The 18855-nt window shown below is 44.5% G+C and overlaps 1 protein-coding gene across 1 annotated transcript in view; it reads right to left on the reverse strand.

Annotated features, from left to right (window-relative positions):
• Chka (choline kinase alpha) overlaps positions 1-18855 on the reverse strand; it is a 52397-nt gene that overhangs the window by 20591 nt on the left and 12951 nt on the right. Inside the window, exons 3-4 of the mRNA XM_008846329.1 lie at positions 18029-18140; positions 3956-4009 (exon numbers count right to left, since the gene is read on the reverse strand). Coding sequence (XP_008844551.1) covers positions 3956-4009; positions 18029-18140 — 166 coding nt within the window. The remainder of the gene's footprint in view (positions 1-3955; positions 4010-18028; positions 18141-18855) is intronic.

An 18855-nucleotide genomic window follows, 5' to 3' on the forward strand; every position in this document is an offset into this window, starting at 1 on the left:
AGAGCCTGACCATTGCAAGACAGGAGGGTCCTGGCCTCAGCTCCTAGGTGAGGTTCTTTATGGCTGTGTGCCATCTGAGAGTCTCCCCAAATTCCACCTTACTATGTATAGTTATCATTTCTGAGCTGCTTCCGTCTAAGAATCTAGAACTGTTAGGATTAAAATTTGCGGGTTTTGTTTGTTTAAGACAGGGCACCAGTAGCCCCAGCTACCTTGTAATTTTCTATGTAACCAGGTTGGCCTTGATCTCAGAGATTTGCTTGCCCCTGCCTCCCGAGTGGTAGGACTAAAGACATGGGCCACCTTGCCTGACCCTAAAATGTTTTGCAACTTTCCACATGGCCACACTGCAGTGACTAAAATGAGGAGCCTGAGGGCTGAGCTGTACACAGCACAACGTGTCCATCCCAATTATTCCCTTTGAAGCTTGAATCTAAGTTTTTTTACTTTTTGTCAGGGTTGGCCTTGAACTCAATATGTACCTGAGGATGACCTTGAACTTCTGATCTTCCTTCCTCTACTTCTTCAATGCTGGGATTAAACATGTACTACCACACCTGGTTTTATATGGTGCTGGGGATGAAAACCAGGGCTTTATGCATGCTAGGTAAGCATTCTGTCAACTTTTTTGTTTTTTTTAAACACTTATTGTATGTGTGTGTCTATGTACATGCCATGGTGTAAGTGTGGGAGTCAGAGGACAACTTTCAGGAGTCAGTTTTTTCCTTCCACTATGAGGGTCCTGGGGATTGAACTCGGACCTGTAAGGTTTGGCAGCAAGCACCTTACCCACTAAGTCGTCTCACTGTTCTTTATTTGGGTGGTTTTTGAGACGAGGTCTTGCTATATGTAGTTCAGGCTTGTCTTAAACTCCCAAACTCCAGCTTCAGTTTTCCTAGTACTGGGATTACAATGCACTACATCATCTGGACTAGGGGCTGGATATAATCAAGACACATTGTATACATGTATGAAAATTTCAAACAATCAAAAACAATTTTTTAAGGGGTTAGAGAAAGGCTCAGCAGTAAACTGGGTGTGGTGGCATATACCTTTAATCCCAGCACTTGGGAGGCAGAGGCAGGTAGATCTCTGTGAGTGTGAGTTTGAGGCCAGCCTGGTCTACATAGTGAGTTCCAGGTCAGGTGGGACTACAGGGAGACCCTGTCTCCAAACAAACAAACAAAAAAAACATTTCCAGGGGATCTGATGCTCTCTTTTGACCTCTGCAAGCACCAGGCATGCATGTGGTGCACTTACATACATGTAGGCAAAACACTTAAAAAGAATGGCATTTACACAGCAACACACACAATCAAACATCACACAGACCAACTCTCCCGGATGACTGCAGGATGCTTCCTGACACTGTGTACTCCCTTTCGTTTAAAAAGCAAGCTGGGTGCCGTAGTGCACACCTGTAGTCCCTGCTGCAAGGGGAAAGTCTAGGCAACACATTCAAACTTCGTCTCCCTCCCCTAAAAGCAAAAGTCCTAACACTTCATACAACCTACCAATAAACAACTGATTGAAATGTCAGCAGTGAAAGGAAGAGAACAGGGGCAGGGAGGGGCGAGCCTGCCTTTGTAGAGGAAGGAGCTGCACACTGTCAGCAGTTATGATGGTCAAACAGAAAGAAGGAGAGTGACCTGTGGATTTGGCAACTGGGATGTTGCTGGTGACATAAACAAGAGCTTCAGAGGAGCGACAGGCAGGAATTAGATGGGGAGGATGAAGAAGAGGCAGATGAGGATGGTGGGGGATCTGGAGGTGGCCAGTCAGCAAAGTGTTTGCCACGTAGGCATGGTGGCGTGCACTTCAATCCCGATGCTGGGGAGTGGAGCAGCAGAGCCCCGGGACTCACCAGCCAGCCTAGTTGGTGAGGCCGGCATCCCAGCAAGAGATAATGCCTCCAAAAGTAAACGGATGGCTCCTGAGGAACAACACTCAGCTGACCTCTGGCCTCAACACACACACATTGAAGTCTTACAGAACAAACTTCAAGAGCAGCAGAGCTGGGGCGGTGCTGCCTATAGTCCCAGCAGACTTGACAGCCTTTAAGAAGTGAAACTGAAATCAAGCAGTATTACAAAAGAAGCTAGCAACTCCGTGTGACAGGGAGGATTTATTATCACTGTTTGCACTTTTCTGTGCTTTCATGAGTTTTTTCCCCCTCAAAATGAGGACTAAGAGGCTGGGGAGTAGCTCAGGGCTAGAACCCTTACCTAGGATGCTCAAGGTCCTGGGTTCCGTCCACAGCATCACAAATAAAGTTGCATCTGACTGCAATGTGGCTGAAAACGCCTAGGAAGCCCAGCCCTACTTCCTAGGAAGGAAAGGGAGGGAAGGAGAAAGATAAAAAACAAACCTAATCACGAACAGGATCGGCGGTTGCATGGAGATGGAAAGGGCACCAGCAGAGCACCCCAGTCCCTGGAGAAGGACAGGGGACAATGACAACAAGCTGAGAAGTTAAACCTGAGGAAGAAGGAAGAGTTGGCATGCTGAACACAAAAGATGCCACACAGGGCTTGCAGGAGAAGCCTGACCAGGATGCCCAGCTACCAAAGAATGGGCTGAGCACTGCATGCCATGGAGGACAGGACGAGGGAGGCTAGAAGAGAAATAGGACACCTAAAACAGACCTTGGAGTCAGAAGCCAAAACTAGGGGTGAAGCTCAGCAGGCTGCCAGACAGCAAGTACCAGAGGTGGAGCCCCATGCCCTAAGGGGAAACCAGCTCTCTCCCAACTCCCAATCACTGTGTGATTCTCTATCAGGACTCTGCAGTTCAAGGGCAGGGGTGCAGTGCAGTGCAGGCAAGCATGGAGGTCCCTGGTTCAGCAGGGCAGAGGTCACAAAGTGGGCAGAGATGAGTGGAGGAAAGAGCTGAGGATGACATGCATGTGGAGGTCAGAGGAAACTTGGGCTCGGTCCTCGCCTTCAACTATGTGGGTTCTTGATGACAACACTGAGCCACCTCACCAGGAGGGGTGGTGTGGGAGTAAAGGAACTCAATGAGGAACAGAAAGCAACTCTTCTATACTCTGACTGATTGCTGCACTCAGACCCCAAGGATCATGGGCTAAGTCAGATTCCCAGTAGAACAAGTCCTGAGGAGGAAGGAGGTACAGCTGTGACTTGTCTATCTTTGAGAGGAGGGCACTGGAGACCCAAGGGAGGAATGAACAAGAACTTGGGTCCCAGCAGGCAGACCAGGGCATCACTGGGACATGGGGCCTGCTGCTAGGTGGCTACTGCAGCCACAACACGATGGGGGAAGCCACAAGCACCCACTCCCAGTTCACCCTACAGGGCAGCCAGCTGGCTAGGTCCCATCGGCAACCTTGTGCACATGAGCACCTCTTACCCCTAAGCCTGTACGTGCAGGTGTGCACTCAAAAGGTGTGTACTCCCAGTGTGTTCCTGCCCAGGTTCTCTACTCCACCCTTCATGCCCAGAGTCTCCGGCCCTCCGTGTATATGCGCTCAGCACAGTCTACTCTGGCTACTTCCAAATCCAGGAGGAAGCCTTTCCAGCCTGGATACCAGGCCTGTGACTTTCCCAGGGAAGAGTGGCCAGTGAAACAAGCAGGCAGTGACCTGTGGGAAGGAAGACCTATCTGATGACGGTGTGGAAGTCAGACACGGTGAGACAATGCAGCAGGAGCCAGGAACCTCCACACTGCGGTATCAGAAATATTATCTATACCTGCATCTCCAGCACCCAAACACTGCTCAGAGACCACCACCACAGACAACTTGACTCTCTACCCTCCAGGAAGCTCCTTGTGGGCTGAGTCTCGTGAGCTGGCTCCGACTGGCCCAGAGTCCTCCTTCTGAGCAAGATCAGGGATTTCCAAGGACAGAGACAAGGCCCGCCAAACTGCAGTATATCAAGGCTGGCCACCACCAGGTTACAGCTCATGCAAATGCAGAACATACTCAATTACTTACTTGAAATTCATTTTCATTCTGAGCTTGTTCGGATCCCTCTTTATTACAGGACCTCTACGAAGGAGAAAAAGCAAACACTTGCGGTGAGATGCTCACTGCAGCCACCAGAACAGTCAGGTTCACAAGCCAGCACAGATCTTTAAACAAGGGCTTCTCTGCCCCCACATGACGGGCACAGTCTAAAGGCACCAGCAGTCTCCAGCACTGGTGTCAATGTCTTAAAAGTGTTTCACCTCTTTACAAGAAAAGGGATGTGCCACTGAGACCAAATACCTGTGCCTCTCATGACTGCCCCCATGTACCTTTAACAATTTCATTGTTAGAGGAAAGTCACTAGAGTGCTGTCTTCCATTTGGCCTTCTAAAGCAAGCACAGGCCGTAGCTCTCACCGAATTAGCTGTGTGGTTCTCTCAAGAAAATCTGCAAAACAGGAGTGTCAACACGCCTGTGGAGGGCTGTGGGCAACAGAGAACATGGCCAGGGAGGAAGCCTGGCGTGGATCCTGCATACTTATCACTTGCCCAGGCTAGCCCTTCTGCTCTGGCCAGTCCTAGTTACACCTGAGCTGTTCCTCCAGCAAAAAAAAAAAAGGACTGTGGATGTAAGGAAGTCCCTCAGATTATCTGACACATTTATACATCATTAAGAGGTACTTCTGCAACACTTTCCTCAATGAAATTGCAAATTACTGGTAACCCAGCTTCTAACAATAACAACATACTGGATCATCCATCGATCAACTGGCATAAGAACACTTGGGAAACAATATTTCTTCCTACAGGTCACATATTTCCAAGCCACCCCCACCCCAAGTGCTTTAAAACCGGCACACTATCTTCACTAAAGGAAGGGAAAAAGTAACATCAGAAACTTAAGGGTTGTGTCAAAATTGTATACTCAACCACTACCTCCAAAATACGTTATGTTACAATTAAAATAAGTCGGCCTGACCAGACCGAAAAGGAATCCTGTAAAGGAAACCTCCTTAAAAGAATTGTAAGGTAACAGAGTCTTGACCATCCCATGAAAAACATACCTTTCCATTCCACAGCTTTATCAAAAATACCTGTACCAAGGGTGGGAAGTGTGGACAGGAAAAAGAAATGCCACGTTAAGCAACACCAGCTACTCTAGCAGCATTCAAACACCTTGTGATTAAATCAACTGCTCTCACCATCATACACCAGAGCAACATTCCAGACATCTTAATGCATGTTTGGTATACATAGCACATGTTTATCCTCTTTATAAAAGTACACAAAATAGACATCCATGCTCATAAGACTATCTGCAAGACTTCTAACACTTGCACTTACACATATTCAATAATAATAATAATAATAGTAATAGTAATAATAATAACATGACACACAGGTAAGTACAGCTCAAAGAGTAAAGTACAAATGGGCCTATGTGATATTTTCATTTGTGTAATCTGTATTTCTCTGATGAAAATCTAGATGTTACAGGTTAAATCCCGCTATAATGAAAGAAACAAAAGTCAAAATGCTTCAGCAACACCTCTAGGCTTTGCTGACAGTGTCAACCTGAGGACTGAGTGAGAGACCAGCTGTCAGAAGCTCTGAAGCTCCTTACACCCAGAGCTCTCTGGTGCTGGCACCGTTGCCATAGATGCTCACCTGGCAGTCTGTCTCAAGTGGGCTACAGGTTCCCTAAGGAATGGGGGGCTCAACTTTCACGGTTAGTGTTGCCCAAAGCACCATGCAAATCCTGATGTTTCTTGCTATGCTCTCTGGCCAATGTGAGCAAGCGAGCATTCTGTGCTGCGCCACACACAGCAAACTTGCTATGGAGTCACCTAGTGTCTGATTAGCTAGGCAAATTCACATCCATGCACCAGAATGGGGCATGGGCCAGGCTACAGTGTTAATCTGGACACTGAACAGGGCTAAAATGCCTCTTTAGAAGTCTTTGTGCTTTCTTCTTCCAAGGAAAGTTAGGAACAAATCAAGTTCTATATACGATAAAATGCATGTTAATACCCTGTAGAAAAATCTTTTAAGACAAATAAGGAATCTAGATATCCTTATTTGAAATCTGTAGCGGGATTTGACCTGTGCACATCCTAAATGACTACAGTTATTCCTATGCTGTTACTGCTCCAACTGTATCTTCTTAGGGAGATACAGTTAACGGGTTATTTAGCTAACAGAAGTCCTTTCCCTATCTAATGGTGCTCTCCAAAGCAAGCTGCTTTGCCCCAAATTACAAACTAGCTTAGTCCCAAGGCCACTGCTTTTTACCACATTAGTAGAACTGGACATGAATTCCATTACTAATTTCCCCACACTCACCTGCTCCACCCTACCCCAAACTAACTCAGGATTTATACCAAAAATAAGAGCACCATCGCAAAGGCAATACGGACTTCTGCAGTCTCCAACCTGTGTTCTGTTTCCTCAGTATAGAATGCCCTGGATCCTTAGAGATTTGAAACAAGGAGAAAGGACAGGTGATCTCAAACCAGGAAGGCAGATAGTCATGAAGGATGAAAGGAAGACACCTCCTCCCAAGGTGAGTGAAGCCAGCTGAGCTCTAGTTCCTGTGAGACAGCCATAAGACAGTCTGTCCAGGAGGACAGGAAGCAAACTAGATTTTGCAATCTGTAGGATTTTACTTTAGGGACACAATTATATCCCAAGTAGGTATTAAAGTACAATGTATATTTAGCATGACTTTATATTTTCCTCCAATAAACTTTCAAATTAAATTATTTTTTAAAGAACCTTAAAATTTGATGTGTATGAGTGTTTTGCTTGCTTGTGTGAATGTATGTATGCATGCATACAGTCTCATATTACTTAACCTCATGCATGCCTGGTGCCCTCAGAGGCCAGAAGAGGCTTTGGATCCCCTGGAACTGGAGTTATAGACTGTTGTAAGCTGGCACAGGGATACTGAGAACCCAACCCAGGCCCTCTGCAAGAGCAGCAGGTGCTCTTAACTGCTGAGCCCTCTCTCCAGTTCCAATAAATTGAACTTAATGTCATTTTTTATCATCATTGTGTATGGTATGTGTGTGCTGGAGATCAGAAGACAACTTTTCAATGTTGGCTCACTCCTCCCATGGTGGCTCCAGGACTGAACTCAAGCCATCAGGCTTACACAGCGAATGCTTCTTCCCACTGAGCCATCTTGGTCCTACTTAATATCTTTATCTATTTATGGTTTGTTTCTGTTTTTGAGACAGGGTCTCCTTGTAGTCCCAGCTAGATTGGAACTCGCTATGTGGACCAGGCTGGCCTCAATCTCAGAGATCCACCAGCCTCTGCAACTGCCTCCCTAGTATTGGGATTTAAAGGCATGTACCACCGTCCCTAGCGCTTATGGTATTTTCTGGGACAGAATCTCTTGCAGCCCAGGGTAGCCTCAAACTCTCTATAAGGCTGAGGATGGACTGTCTCGACTCTCAAGTGCTGGGACTGCAGATGTTTCCACCACACTCAGCTCTGGTTATTTACCAATTAATTATGGGTATCTGATGCCAGGAGTCAAATGCAGAGCCTTGCACACGCTAAGCAACTGCTCTATCACTAAATTCTAATCCTAGTCTTAATTTTTATTTAATTTTATGTATATGCATGTTTTGCTTGCATGTACAGGTGTACCACATGCATGCAATGCCAGCGGAGGTCAAAAGAGGGTATCAGATCCCTTAGAACTGGAGATATAGATGGTTGTTAGCCACCACATAGGTGACGGGAGCTGAACCCAGGTCCTTTGCAAAAGCAGCTAGTGCTCTTAACCACTGAGCCACCTCTCCAGCTCCCTAGTCTTTTTTTTTTCCTCTGATTAAAGGCATGCACCACCATGCCCAGCTAAGATTATAGATTTTTTAAAGTTCCAATTTTTAAAAAAATGATCTGAAGTTTTAAATTTAAATTGATCAAAGTAGAAATTATGTCAGCTGAGATGAGACTAGAGGACTTTCATCTATTTATCTTTTTATCTCCTGTCTGCCTACTATTCAAAAGTTGCTTAAAAGCATATGATGCTTTTAACAACAAACACACTTGGTGCCAGGCTTCAAATGTTATTTTTTCTGACAAAAAACACATTTTAAAGCTTTATATATTTTTTTTCAGCAGCTCCAATGTAGATTAATTAAAGGAAAGTGACGAAGAATTCCTGAGAGTTGAAAGGGTTCCCACTAGGAGTGGCCTGGTTTGGTTTTTTGTTTTATTTTTTTTAAAGCTTTTTTTAAAATTTTTATTTTATGTGTATTGCATGTATTGCCTGCATGTAGGTAAGAGCACCCGTGTCATGCAATGCCCAAGGAGGTCAGAGAGGCTGTCGGATCCCCTAGGACTGGAGCTACAGACAGCTGCCATGTGGGTGCTGGGATTCGAACCCAGGTCTTCTGCAAGAACCACCAGTGTTCTTAACTGCTGAGCCATCTCTCCAGCCCTATTTTTTATTTATTAAGTGTATGATTGTATTGCTTGCATGTAGGTAGGCATACCCATGTTGTGCAGTGCCTGAGGAAGTCAGAAGAGGGCATCGGATCCCTTGGAACTGGAGTTACAGACGGCTGTAAGCAACCATGTGGGTGCTGGGATTCAAACCTGGGTCTTCTGCAAGAGCTAGTGTTAACCACTGAGCCATCTCTCCAGCCCCAAGAATGAAAATCAACGGGTAGTAAGATAATGTTAGAGCACAGAATGAAGAACCATTTGATTAATTTGGTATTATATAGCTTTAGGATTTAAAAACCTACTTTCAGGGCTGGGGCTGTAATTCTGGCAGGTGAGATCTTAGGGTCAATCTCCAGCATTGCCAACCCTCAGCAATGTCTACTTTTAGTTGCCTAATGCTCCATAATATAACAAGTTTATTTAAGTTATTTAAGCTATCACATGGAATAAAGTGACTTGATGGCCTTTATTTTGGCTATTTTTAAATAAAGATTCCTCTAATAATGAAGGAATTTTTGACTAAACTCCCGTGATGCAGGCTCATCTGCAAGATGAAACAGAGCTGCATATGAGTGTGGCCTGAGTCAACACAAGTATCGAGGTAACTATCAAGTATGAAGGGGCAGGCGGCGGAAACATTTCAATTGCCACTGAAGATTCACTTCTGTGGGAGCTGCTCCTGGACTGAGAGCCAGTGATGACTCAGTCCTAAAGAGTGACATGTCTTTAAGAGAACAACAGTTGCCATGCATCAGTAAGGAGACAGGTGCTATGCTACATGTGATGGTAAGCTGCAAATGTGGTATCAGGAGTGGTTCAAACAGCTCTTTCAAGACTGACTCTTCCAACCCTGACCCCACCAGAAAGGAACTGTGTGGCCCACTCAGTCTCTGTCTTTCTAATCATTTCTTTTTAGCTTTTATTTTATGTGCACGTATGTGTGTGCCATGTGTGTGCAGGAGCCTGGCAGGGGCCATAGGTGGTATTAGATCCCCAGGAGCTGGAATTACAGGCAGTTGTGAGCCACCAAACGCAAACGTGGGTGCTGGGAACCGAACTCCAGTCCTGCAGAAGCAGCAGCCAGTGCTCTTCACTGCTAAGCTGTCTCTTCAGCCTTTATCATCTCTTTTTTTTCTAACAAGGCTCTCTATAAAATACAAATTGTGGCCTTTTAAAATCCCTGCCTGGGACCCATGGATAAGGAGAGAATTACCTAGCTGTTGGTCTGTTTAGTCTGAGACCCCACCCACCCATACCACCACAAAGACTAAGCTGGGCCCTGAGCAGCCCCTGGTCTAGCATGACCCCAAGAGGAAAAGGAGAAAATGCCCCACTGTGAGCACCCAGAGCTGTGACTGTGGGTCCTGGAATGGCTTAGGCTTCGTTACTCAGCTATCCAGGCTTGGTTTCAAAAACTTGTAGTATTTACTGTATCCAACCACACCCCTGGCTCACAACCCTGCTCAGTCCCTGCAGCTGATGCTACTCTGCTCCATCTCAAGAAAGGCTGGGCAGAAAAGAACAAACAACAACAAACATCCTGAGAATCAGGGCTCAAACAGCAGTAGCCCTACAACTCTTTCAACTGACTTTTTTTTTTTTGTCTTTTTGAAGCAGGGGTTCCCTGTAGCTCCAGCTGTCCTGGAACTCACTATGTAGACCAGGCTGGCCTTGAACTCAAGAGATCCACCTGCCTCTGCCTCCCAAGTGCTGAGACTACAGGCATGCACCACCACACCCGGCTTCAACTGACTTTTAAATTACTTTATTTATTACTAGGATGTGTGTTGATTTTTGTGCATATGACTGGGGGAGGCACGGACTCACAAGCCAGGGGCACGTAAGAACAAACAAACACAAACATCCCGAGAATCAGGGCTCAAACAGGAGTAGCCCTACAACTCTTTCAACTGACTTTTTTTTTTTGTCTTTTTGAAGCAGGGGTTCCCTGTAGCTCCAGCTGTCCTGGAACTCACTATGTAGACCAGGCTGGCCTTGAACTCAAGAGATCCACCTGCCTCTGCCTCCCAAGTGCTGAGACTACAGGCATGCACCACCACACCCGGCTTCAACTGACTTTTAAATTACTTTATTTATTACTAGGATGTGTGTGGATGTATGTGCATATGACTGGGGGAGGCACGGACTCACAAGCCAGGGGCACGTATACAAGTCAGAGGACAAAGTTTGGGAGTCAATCCTCTCCTTCCACCATGGGTTCCCAGGGTGGAACTCAGGTCATCAGGTTTGCTGGCAAGTGCTTTTGCCGACCAGCCAGCCCATACAGATGTTTTATAGTCGGCATATCTCTTACTACTGTCATGGGCCACAGTCTTCCCTCTCTTTCTATTTGTGTTTTGTTTTATTTTTTTGAGACAGAGTTTCACTATGCAGCCCTGTCTGGCTGGAGATCTCTACACAGACCAGACTCCAACTCACAAAGATTCACCTGCCTTTGCCTCCTGAGCACTGGGACTAAAGGCCTGCAGACCACCACACCTGGGGAAATAAGGAAAAACTTACCGTATTTGTTGTTATTCCAGTGAACATATTTTATAGAACACACTTCAATGAAATCTTTTTTTTTTTTTTTTGGTCTTTTTTGAGACAGGGTCTCCTTGTAGCCCCAGCTGTCCTGGAACTCACTATGTAGACCAGGCTGGCCTCGAACTCACAGAAGTCTGTCTGCCTCTGCCTCCTGAGTGCTGGGATTAAAGGTGTGCACCACCACGCCAGGTGTGAAATATTTTTTTTAATATTTTGTTATTTTTATTTTATGTGTATGAGTGTACTGCCTGCATGTACATGAGTGTGCCTGTGTTGTGCAATGCCACAGAGGTCAGAAGAGGGCTTAGGACTCCCCTGAAACTGGAGTTAAAGACGGTTCATAGGTGCCATGTGGGTGCTGGGAATCGAACCCGGGTCCTCTGCAAGAGCAGTCAGTGTTCTTAACCGCTGAGCCATCTCTCCAGCCCCCTCAATGAAATCTTTTCAAAATTTTATTTATTTTTATTTTATGTGTATGAGTGTATTGCCTGCATGTGTGTAAGTGCACCCGTGTTGTGCAATGCCCACAGAGGTCAGAAGAAGACATCAATCCTCTGGAACTGGAGTTACAGACAGTTATTAGCTGCCATGTGGGTGCTGGAATTTGAACCTGGGTCTTCTGCAAGAACAGTCAGTGTTCTTAACCGCTGAGCCATCTCTCCAGCTCCTCTCCAATGAAATCTTAATGCAATGGTTTAAAGTGCAGTTATGTGATCAGCTCATGAGCACACATGAATCACTGGAATCTAAACAAGTGAATTATACTATCTATCAACAAGTGAATTTTACTATCTATCGCCCAAAGAACACTCTAGTAGATCTTCCTGGACCTTTAATAACAATGTCTAATGGATGACTTGATGACTCAATGAACATGGATAAGGACCAGCACCTCTGGAAGGCTCAACGGTTGGCAAGTGGAAATCAGGGAATGAAGACTCATTTCAGGACATTCGAGATTCAGGTCTGATCCAGGTAACCTGCTCACAGACCCAAGACTTCTGGGCCTTCCAGGGCTAAAGGACCTTCCTCCTCCTAAGGGGTGACTCACAAGCAGCACTTCTCCAAGAAGTGTGCTTCAGCTCTCTAGACTGGCCTACTTCCAGGTTGGATAAGCACTGTCGGCTTCATACAGGAGCTGGCACCCAGTCAGACATGTAAAGTGCACTAACAGGAAAAAGAGAGGTGTTTATGTCTGACTCCTCCCCCCACATCCCAAATCTGGTGCGCTGAAGATGTACAGAGGAGGAAGAACCTAAGCACTTCAACTGAATTCTCAGGTTAAGATTCATGAATTTTTAAAATTACCAAATGGCTGTCATTCTCTACTGAGGAAACAGAAGATAGGGGTCTGAATTGCCTTGGACAAAAAGCAGAAACGCAAGTGACATATTCAATATATAACATTCTAAAATCTTAATCACCGTACCTCTTTAAGCAAGGTGCTAACTGTAGCTGGTGCTACTTAACAAGCATTAGCATTTTCTTTAAAAAAAAACAAAAAACATTTCTTGAATCCAAGAACTAAAAGAAAGACATTAAAGCTGTAGAGAATGCTCCAACTTCAGAGTCTCATACTATACCGTGAATCGTGTCTGTCACCTGGAAACCAGAGTGCTCCAGGCACGATCGCATGGACAAGCCTGCAGCAGAGAACACATGCACACAGCTAAAGTGGTACATTACCCCAGCTCCCTTCACTCCCCCAACAACACATTCCTTCCCAGAGAGGGTGGGCTGTGGGCAAGCCATCATTCCAGGGACCAGAAATCTGCACTGGCTTCATGCTGTAAACCCCGAACACTGAAGACCAGCAAGACAAAGACACTTTGAGTAGGCCACAATTGAACACGTAAGTCTGTGGTTTATTTAGTTACCAAAAGAAGGCACCAAAGCAGGTATTGGAGAACAATGGGTAGTAATTTGGCAACTATGTCTAATGGGTACATGGGATGGGGGAGTGCTTTACTTCTGAGAAGGAAGTTCTAACTGCCTCAGAAAGAGATATAATTATGCTGTACTGAAAGTACAGGGGGATCTTTGTAAAGCAGAGTTAACCAAATAACTGGCACTCATAATGGCATTATTGTAATGAGAAAAAAAGGTAGTTTTAGTCCTCAATTTCAGGGCCTGGCTCTCTCCCAAGAGGCCTCAGTGGTTGTGTCACTGCACACAGTATGACCTTAATTCTCATAGAAGTATTTTTCAAGCAACTGGTTTCTCGGTAGCCAATAGTTCAATATTAATTATCTACAAGCTGTTCTTTATTTTACTGTGGTTTAATTTTAATTAAATTGTAGTTACAAGAAAGTAAGACAACATTTTGTTTTCTGAACTCAGGAAGGGAAGGGTCCCAAACTGTACTCTTTTAGATCACAGATACATATCTGCGTTGTGCCTTGATACCTTTGTGTTATAGTTAGTATTCAAACACGCAGTAACATTAGCTGTCTATTATTCCAAAACACAAAACATTTCCAGACAACACTCAAAACACTCAAAGGAAATCTTTGATGTGTGTTATAGAGACTCATGCCCAGGAGGCCGTCCACAGTGGTGAGGCCAATCTCTCCCTTCATGCATAGAGGATCTGGCTTAACACTCACTGTTCTGACATAGGAAAGGACAAGGCACTCCTCTGAGACTTCTGCCAACTGGCACAGGTTACATTGAGTGAACAATACGTACTGACATTTGTGTCTTCCACAATTCATGATAAATAAGCAAACTGGTTATTTGTAACCAGCAAACTTGCTTCTCTGAAAAGGGCTGCTACTGGATGCTGCAGAGCTCATGTTCCTTCCCAGTACCAGAAAGGAAAAATCAAGTTACATTGATAGCTGTGTTTATAGTTCCAAGCGCTCCTGTAATAATTGCATCAACCTTCCACAATGGCAAAAGCTGAATGACCTACTTCTTAAAACTCCGATTTAACTTTTTTACTCAGTTTACGTTAATTTTACAGTTGAGTTTCGTTTTCATTACCTATCCAACAAATGAAAAGGAAAATGGCCTCCTCCTTATTAAAATGAAAACCAGGCTATGTAAAAGACACTGCTGATACTGACATGTTAAGATCAACCCAACCATTTTTTATGTTTAACAGCTCCTGATAAATAATGTACAGCCGTGTGTGGCTTGGCCTATCTTATGGTCCTATTTTCAAGAGGGCTTACTCTCACCTTTATTAAACTCGGGGCTTTTATATAAGCCCCTACAACTCACACAGATCCTAAACCAAATCTCCCAACACACAGGAAGTATGCTTTTGTCTCATCTTAGCAAATCAGGGGGAAGAGACTGGTGTTTGGGGGACACAAACTGTGGGCCTTTACCCCTCAGAAAGTGTTACCTTGGCTTTCTGCAAATGAGCCCTCAGACCTGCTCCAGGGAGCAGTCATTTCACTGTCACTGTGGAAATGAAGGAGCTGAGCCACCTCCCCACACCAAAAGGTACAAATAGGAAGAAGCGAAGAAGCATCTAGCTGTTTCCAACCAAAGCAATCACTTACTGATCAAAGAACTTAAAAAATATTTCCACTTAATATCTGACTCTCACAGAGGTAAAAAGTTCAAAAGCTTAAAGCATGGAGGGAGGAAGGGAAAGGGCACCCTGAATCAAACCAGTCTACCCTATAATCAAGCAAAACAGCAAACCATTTCTGAGAAAATACATAGGCCCATCATTCCGTGCAGCAGCCTTCAATCAACATTCTTCACAGTGTGGTGTGGCCCTTTAAAGGCCATCATGGCTTTTACATAGCTGAGGAGACATGAAAGATGTCTGGATAAACACACACGTGTAAGATGTATGTGTGCAGAGATGTATGAGGCAGAGAAAGGGGGGCGCTGCTGTTAGCCCACATGTTCAGTGCGCAGATCTTAGAGCTTTCTCAGCCACCTCACTGCAAACCCCGAGCTGCCATCAATTTTGGCCGTTTTTAAAACTGTGGTAAGAACAAAGCCCTCAGTGCAGACTCTAAGCATCTTCCATGATAGGCCAGACTCATTCCAAAAAGCTGCAATTTGAAAACTCTAGAAACTTTAAAATTGAGCTGCAAGTGTCTGAAAAGGAGTACAAACTCACAGCAAAAGCCCCGGCACAGCACTAGGGCCACTGCACCTCCCCTGTTCCTGGGTCTCACAGGTCTTCCGAGGCCTCCTCTCTACTCTCCTACGACAGCCAATTTCTAGAATCCCTGAATTTGGTTCCTCTCCTTGTGCTCTCACAGCATCCACAGAGACCATTAAGACCTGAAACTCCAGGTCTACAGCCAAGCATCCCTGCTAGACCCTGCAGAGCATGAGAATAGAAAGCACTATTTGAAGGTGGAAGTTTCACGGTTTTACTAAGTTTAAGCTTCCACAGAAAAAACTGAATTTGAACTAATAATATGAAAATATAGATTTCCATCTATGAAACAAATAGCTTTTCCGCCAACAAAAATCGCTTTAGTGTCTTCTACACCAAAGGTAAGACTATTCGATGCAGGCTTCGTCTGCCGAGGAAACCACATGGCCCCTTCGACTCAGATGCTTACAGCACCTCTCATCAGGGGATGTGGCTTCAGAAATAGACCTCGATTTAACATCTGCCTGATAAAAACTGACTGGGGGCTGGAAGGATAGCTCAGCAGTTAAGAGTACTTCCTGCTCTTACAGAGGACCTGAGTTCAGTTACCAGCATCCACTGGGACAGCTTGCAATCACCTATAACTTCAGCACCAGGGAATCCAATGCCTCTGACCCCCAAGGGCACCTGCACTCATGTGTATATACCCCTCCACAGACATACATGCACACGTAATTTAAAAATAATAAAAAATTAAAAATATTTTTAAAAAAGAACTGACTAGATAAATTTAGAATACCTCTCCCCAAATTAGAATGGTCTGGGACAGATATGGTGGCGCACGCCTTTAATCCCAGCACTCAGGAGCAGAGGCAGGCAGATCTCTGTGACCTCAAGGCCAGACTGGTCTATATAGCAAATTCCAGACTAGCCAGGATTACATCATAAGACACTGTCTTAAAAAAGAAAAAGAAAAAAAATTAGAGTGGTCTGTTTGTAAAACACAGTTCATTCTATTAGAAAGCAAGAGTTCATTCCACCTTAGGTAGCTTTAGTTATAATTTTACACTTTTATTACCTTTTATATTTCAAACTGCAGCTCTCTGGAATGAGTCCGCTCTACCACGGTCACCAGGCACCATCTTACTGGCCCACATTCTGTTATTATTTTTCTGAATTACCTAACAGTCTCTGCTTTCCTCAAAAATAAACAGAGGCAGAGACTTCTGCTTAAACAAACATTATTTCCGGACACTTCCATTATCTTCGCTACCGTAATACTTCTAGACCGCTACAACTGCAAAAACGAAGACAAGCAACCAATAGCTGTTTAACTGGAACGAAGGCTGACTGCCAAGCTGCAGGCGGATGGAATGAAGTCTGCTTTGTGAAGTCATTCAAGTGTGCCCAGCACATTTTGGAGCTGGCTGTCCAGGACAGTAACCTCCACAACTGTTAACTGTGTAAATTTAAACACAATTTAAAATTCAGTTCATCAGTCACATTTCAAGTGTCTGATGGTCCCACGTGCTTGGCTGGCGACAAGCGCACTGTACAAACAGCACAGGTGCAAAATGTTTCATAACACCCATCAGTGCAGCATGTGCTGGGCAGGGCACAGTGGTTCACACCTGTAATCCCAGAACTCAGGAGGCTGAGGCAGAAGGATTGCTAAGAGTTTGAGGCCAGCCTGTCTGGACTACAGTGTTGAGACCTTGTCTCAAAACAAAAACAAAACAAAAAAATAAGAAAATTTTAGTTTAACACATGGGAGAACATATCGTGCATATTTGAAACACTTCTCCTGTGCCAGGCACAGAGGTGCGTGCCTTTAATCCCAGCGCTCAGGAGGCAGAGGCAGACAGATCTCTGTGGGTTTGAGGCCAGCCTCGTCTACACTGTGAGTTCCAGACCTGCCCAGGTTACAGAGTGAGACCCTGTCTTAAAAAATGAAGCAAACAATGCCGGGCGTGGTGGTGCACGCCCATAGTCCCAGCAGGCGGATCTCTGTGAGTTCGAGGCCAGCCTGGTCTACATAGTGAGTTCCAGGACAGCTGGGGCTACAGGGAGACCCTGTCTCAAAAAGACCAAAAAAAAAAAAGGAAAGAAGACGAAACAAAACTAACCAAAAACAAAAACACCAAAACAATGTTTCTACTTAAGTTTTAAGTAGAAATGGGAAGCCTAATCAATCAGGTTTAAACACATGCAATTTCAGCAACTATTAAAATAGTTTAAAAGTACTGCTGAAATGCAAAATGCTAAAAAGAACAAGAAAGAGTTATTGTTCTGTGTAAACAGCAAGATTTATTCATTAAATGTCTATGCTTTAAAGCTGCAGTTTGGCAGCAGGCCTGGTGCCTATAATCACAGAACTCAGGAGCAGAGGCAGGAGGATCTCCAGTCTAAGGCCAGCCTGCACTAACATACTAACATAAGAAGTATCAGGCCAACTAGGGCTACAGAATGAGACCTGTCTCAAAAAACAACAAAACAAATACAAAGATTATCATTCTAACAAATTCAAAGCTTTAAAGAACTCTCAGAGAAGTTGTTAATGAATTCAACCATTCACAAGCACTGAGATCATACTTTGTTAATTACAATTACTCTCTAAGATCTTTAGTTTTTTTTTTAATTGGTAAATTAATAACTGTACATATTTACAGGATAAAATACTGATGATTATCTATAAAAACAATATCTTTTCCATATTAGTATTTACAATCTAAGTCTAAGCTGAAAAGTTTGATGTAGAAAAATACAAGAATCATCAAACCCTACCTATCAAAGTTAAGCCCGCATTATAACGTCTTTAGAGTCCTAGTTTACTAATTAGTATTAGACAAAAAAACAAGGACTTGTAATATAAACAATACACCAAGTATGCAGCCCAGCTAATATGAAAGGAATAAATACCTTTAGTGCATTGCTAAAGTATTAAGAATCTCTCCGGTGTCTTAGGAAAGACAAGTAAAAACATCAAAGCCCCCCGCCCCCAGGTGACCCTGAACTCACCATCTTTAAAATCGCTCCATACAGCCGCAGGAGCACTTTGCGTGGCTCGTCGCCAACGCTGGCAATGGCATCTGGCAAGGAACATTGGAACAGCATGTTACTGAGGCCACCCCTGTTGGAAAGGAGAGAAGGAAACCATCATTCTTCCTGGGTAGATGCAGAGAAGAGGGAGGGATGGCACAACTGTTCTTATCCAAGTCTTGATGTACTGTCTCAGGATATCTCAAACTAGAAGGGTCAACTCCCATTTCAAATTAATTCTACAAGTTCAACTAAAAATGGACAACTTCCCAATGTGTTCTTTCTAGAGGTGCAAAGCTTCTTTTTGAATTGCCTTTGTGTGCCTTGAGTAGGATGAAGACCGAGGAGGAAAGTCCTCAGCACTAAGTGGGAACTCGCAGATGCTTGTAACTACAAGTTTTTGTTTTTTTTTTTTTTTTATGCGTATGTGTGCATTGCCTGCATGTAGGTAAGTGTACCCGTGTTGTGCAATGCCCACGGAGGACAGATCCCCTGGGACTGGAGTTACAGACTGTTAGCTGCCATGTGGGTGCTGGGATTCGAACCCGGGTCTTCTGTAAGAACATCCAGTGGTCTTAACTGCTGAGCCACCTCTCCAGCCCCAAGTTTTTATTTTTATGGTCTATGGTATGATTTCCAAAATATATAACCCTAATCACCAAGCCAAAATCTCTTATTTTTTCATTGTGGGTGTGGGATTGCATGTGTAGGGCAGAGGACAACTTGTGGAAGCTGGTTCTCTCCTTCCACCGACTGGGTCCAGGGGATAAGAACTCATAAGTCTCCCGGCATGGTGGCAGGCAACC

This window comes from Nannospalax galili, unplaced genomic scaffold, assembly GCF_000622305.1.
Source record: "Nannospalax galili isolate Female #2095 unplaced genomic scaffold, S.galili_v1.0 scaffold1723, whole genome shotgun sequence".
NCBI lineage: Eukaryota > Metazoa > Chordata > Mammalia > Rodentia > Spalacidae > Nannospalax > Nannospalax galili.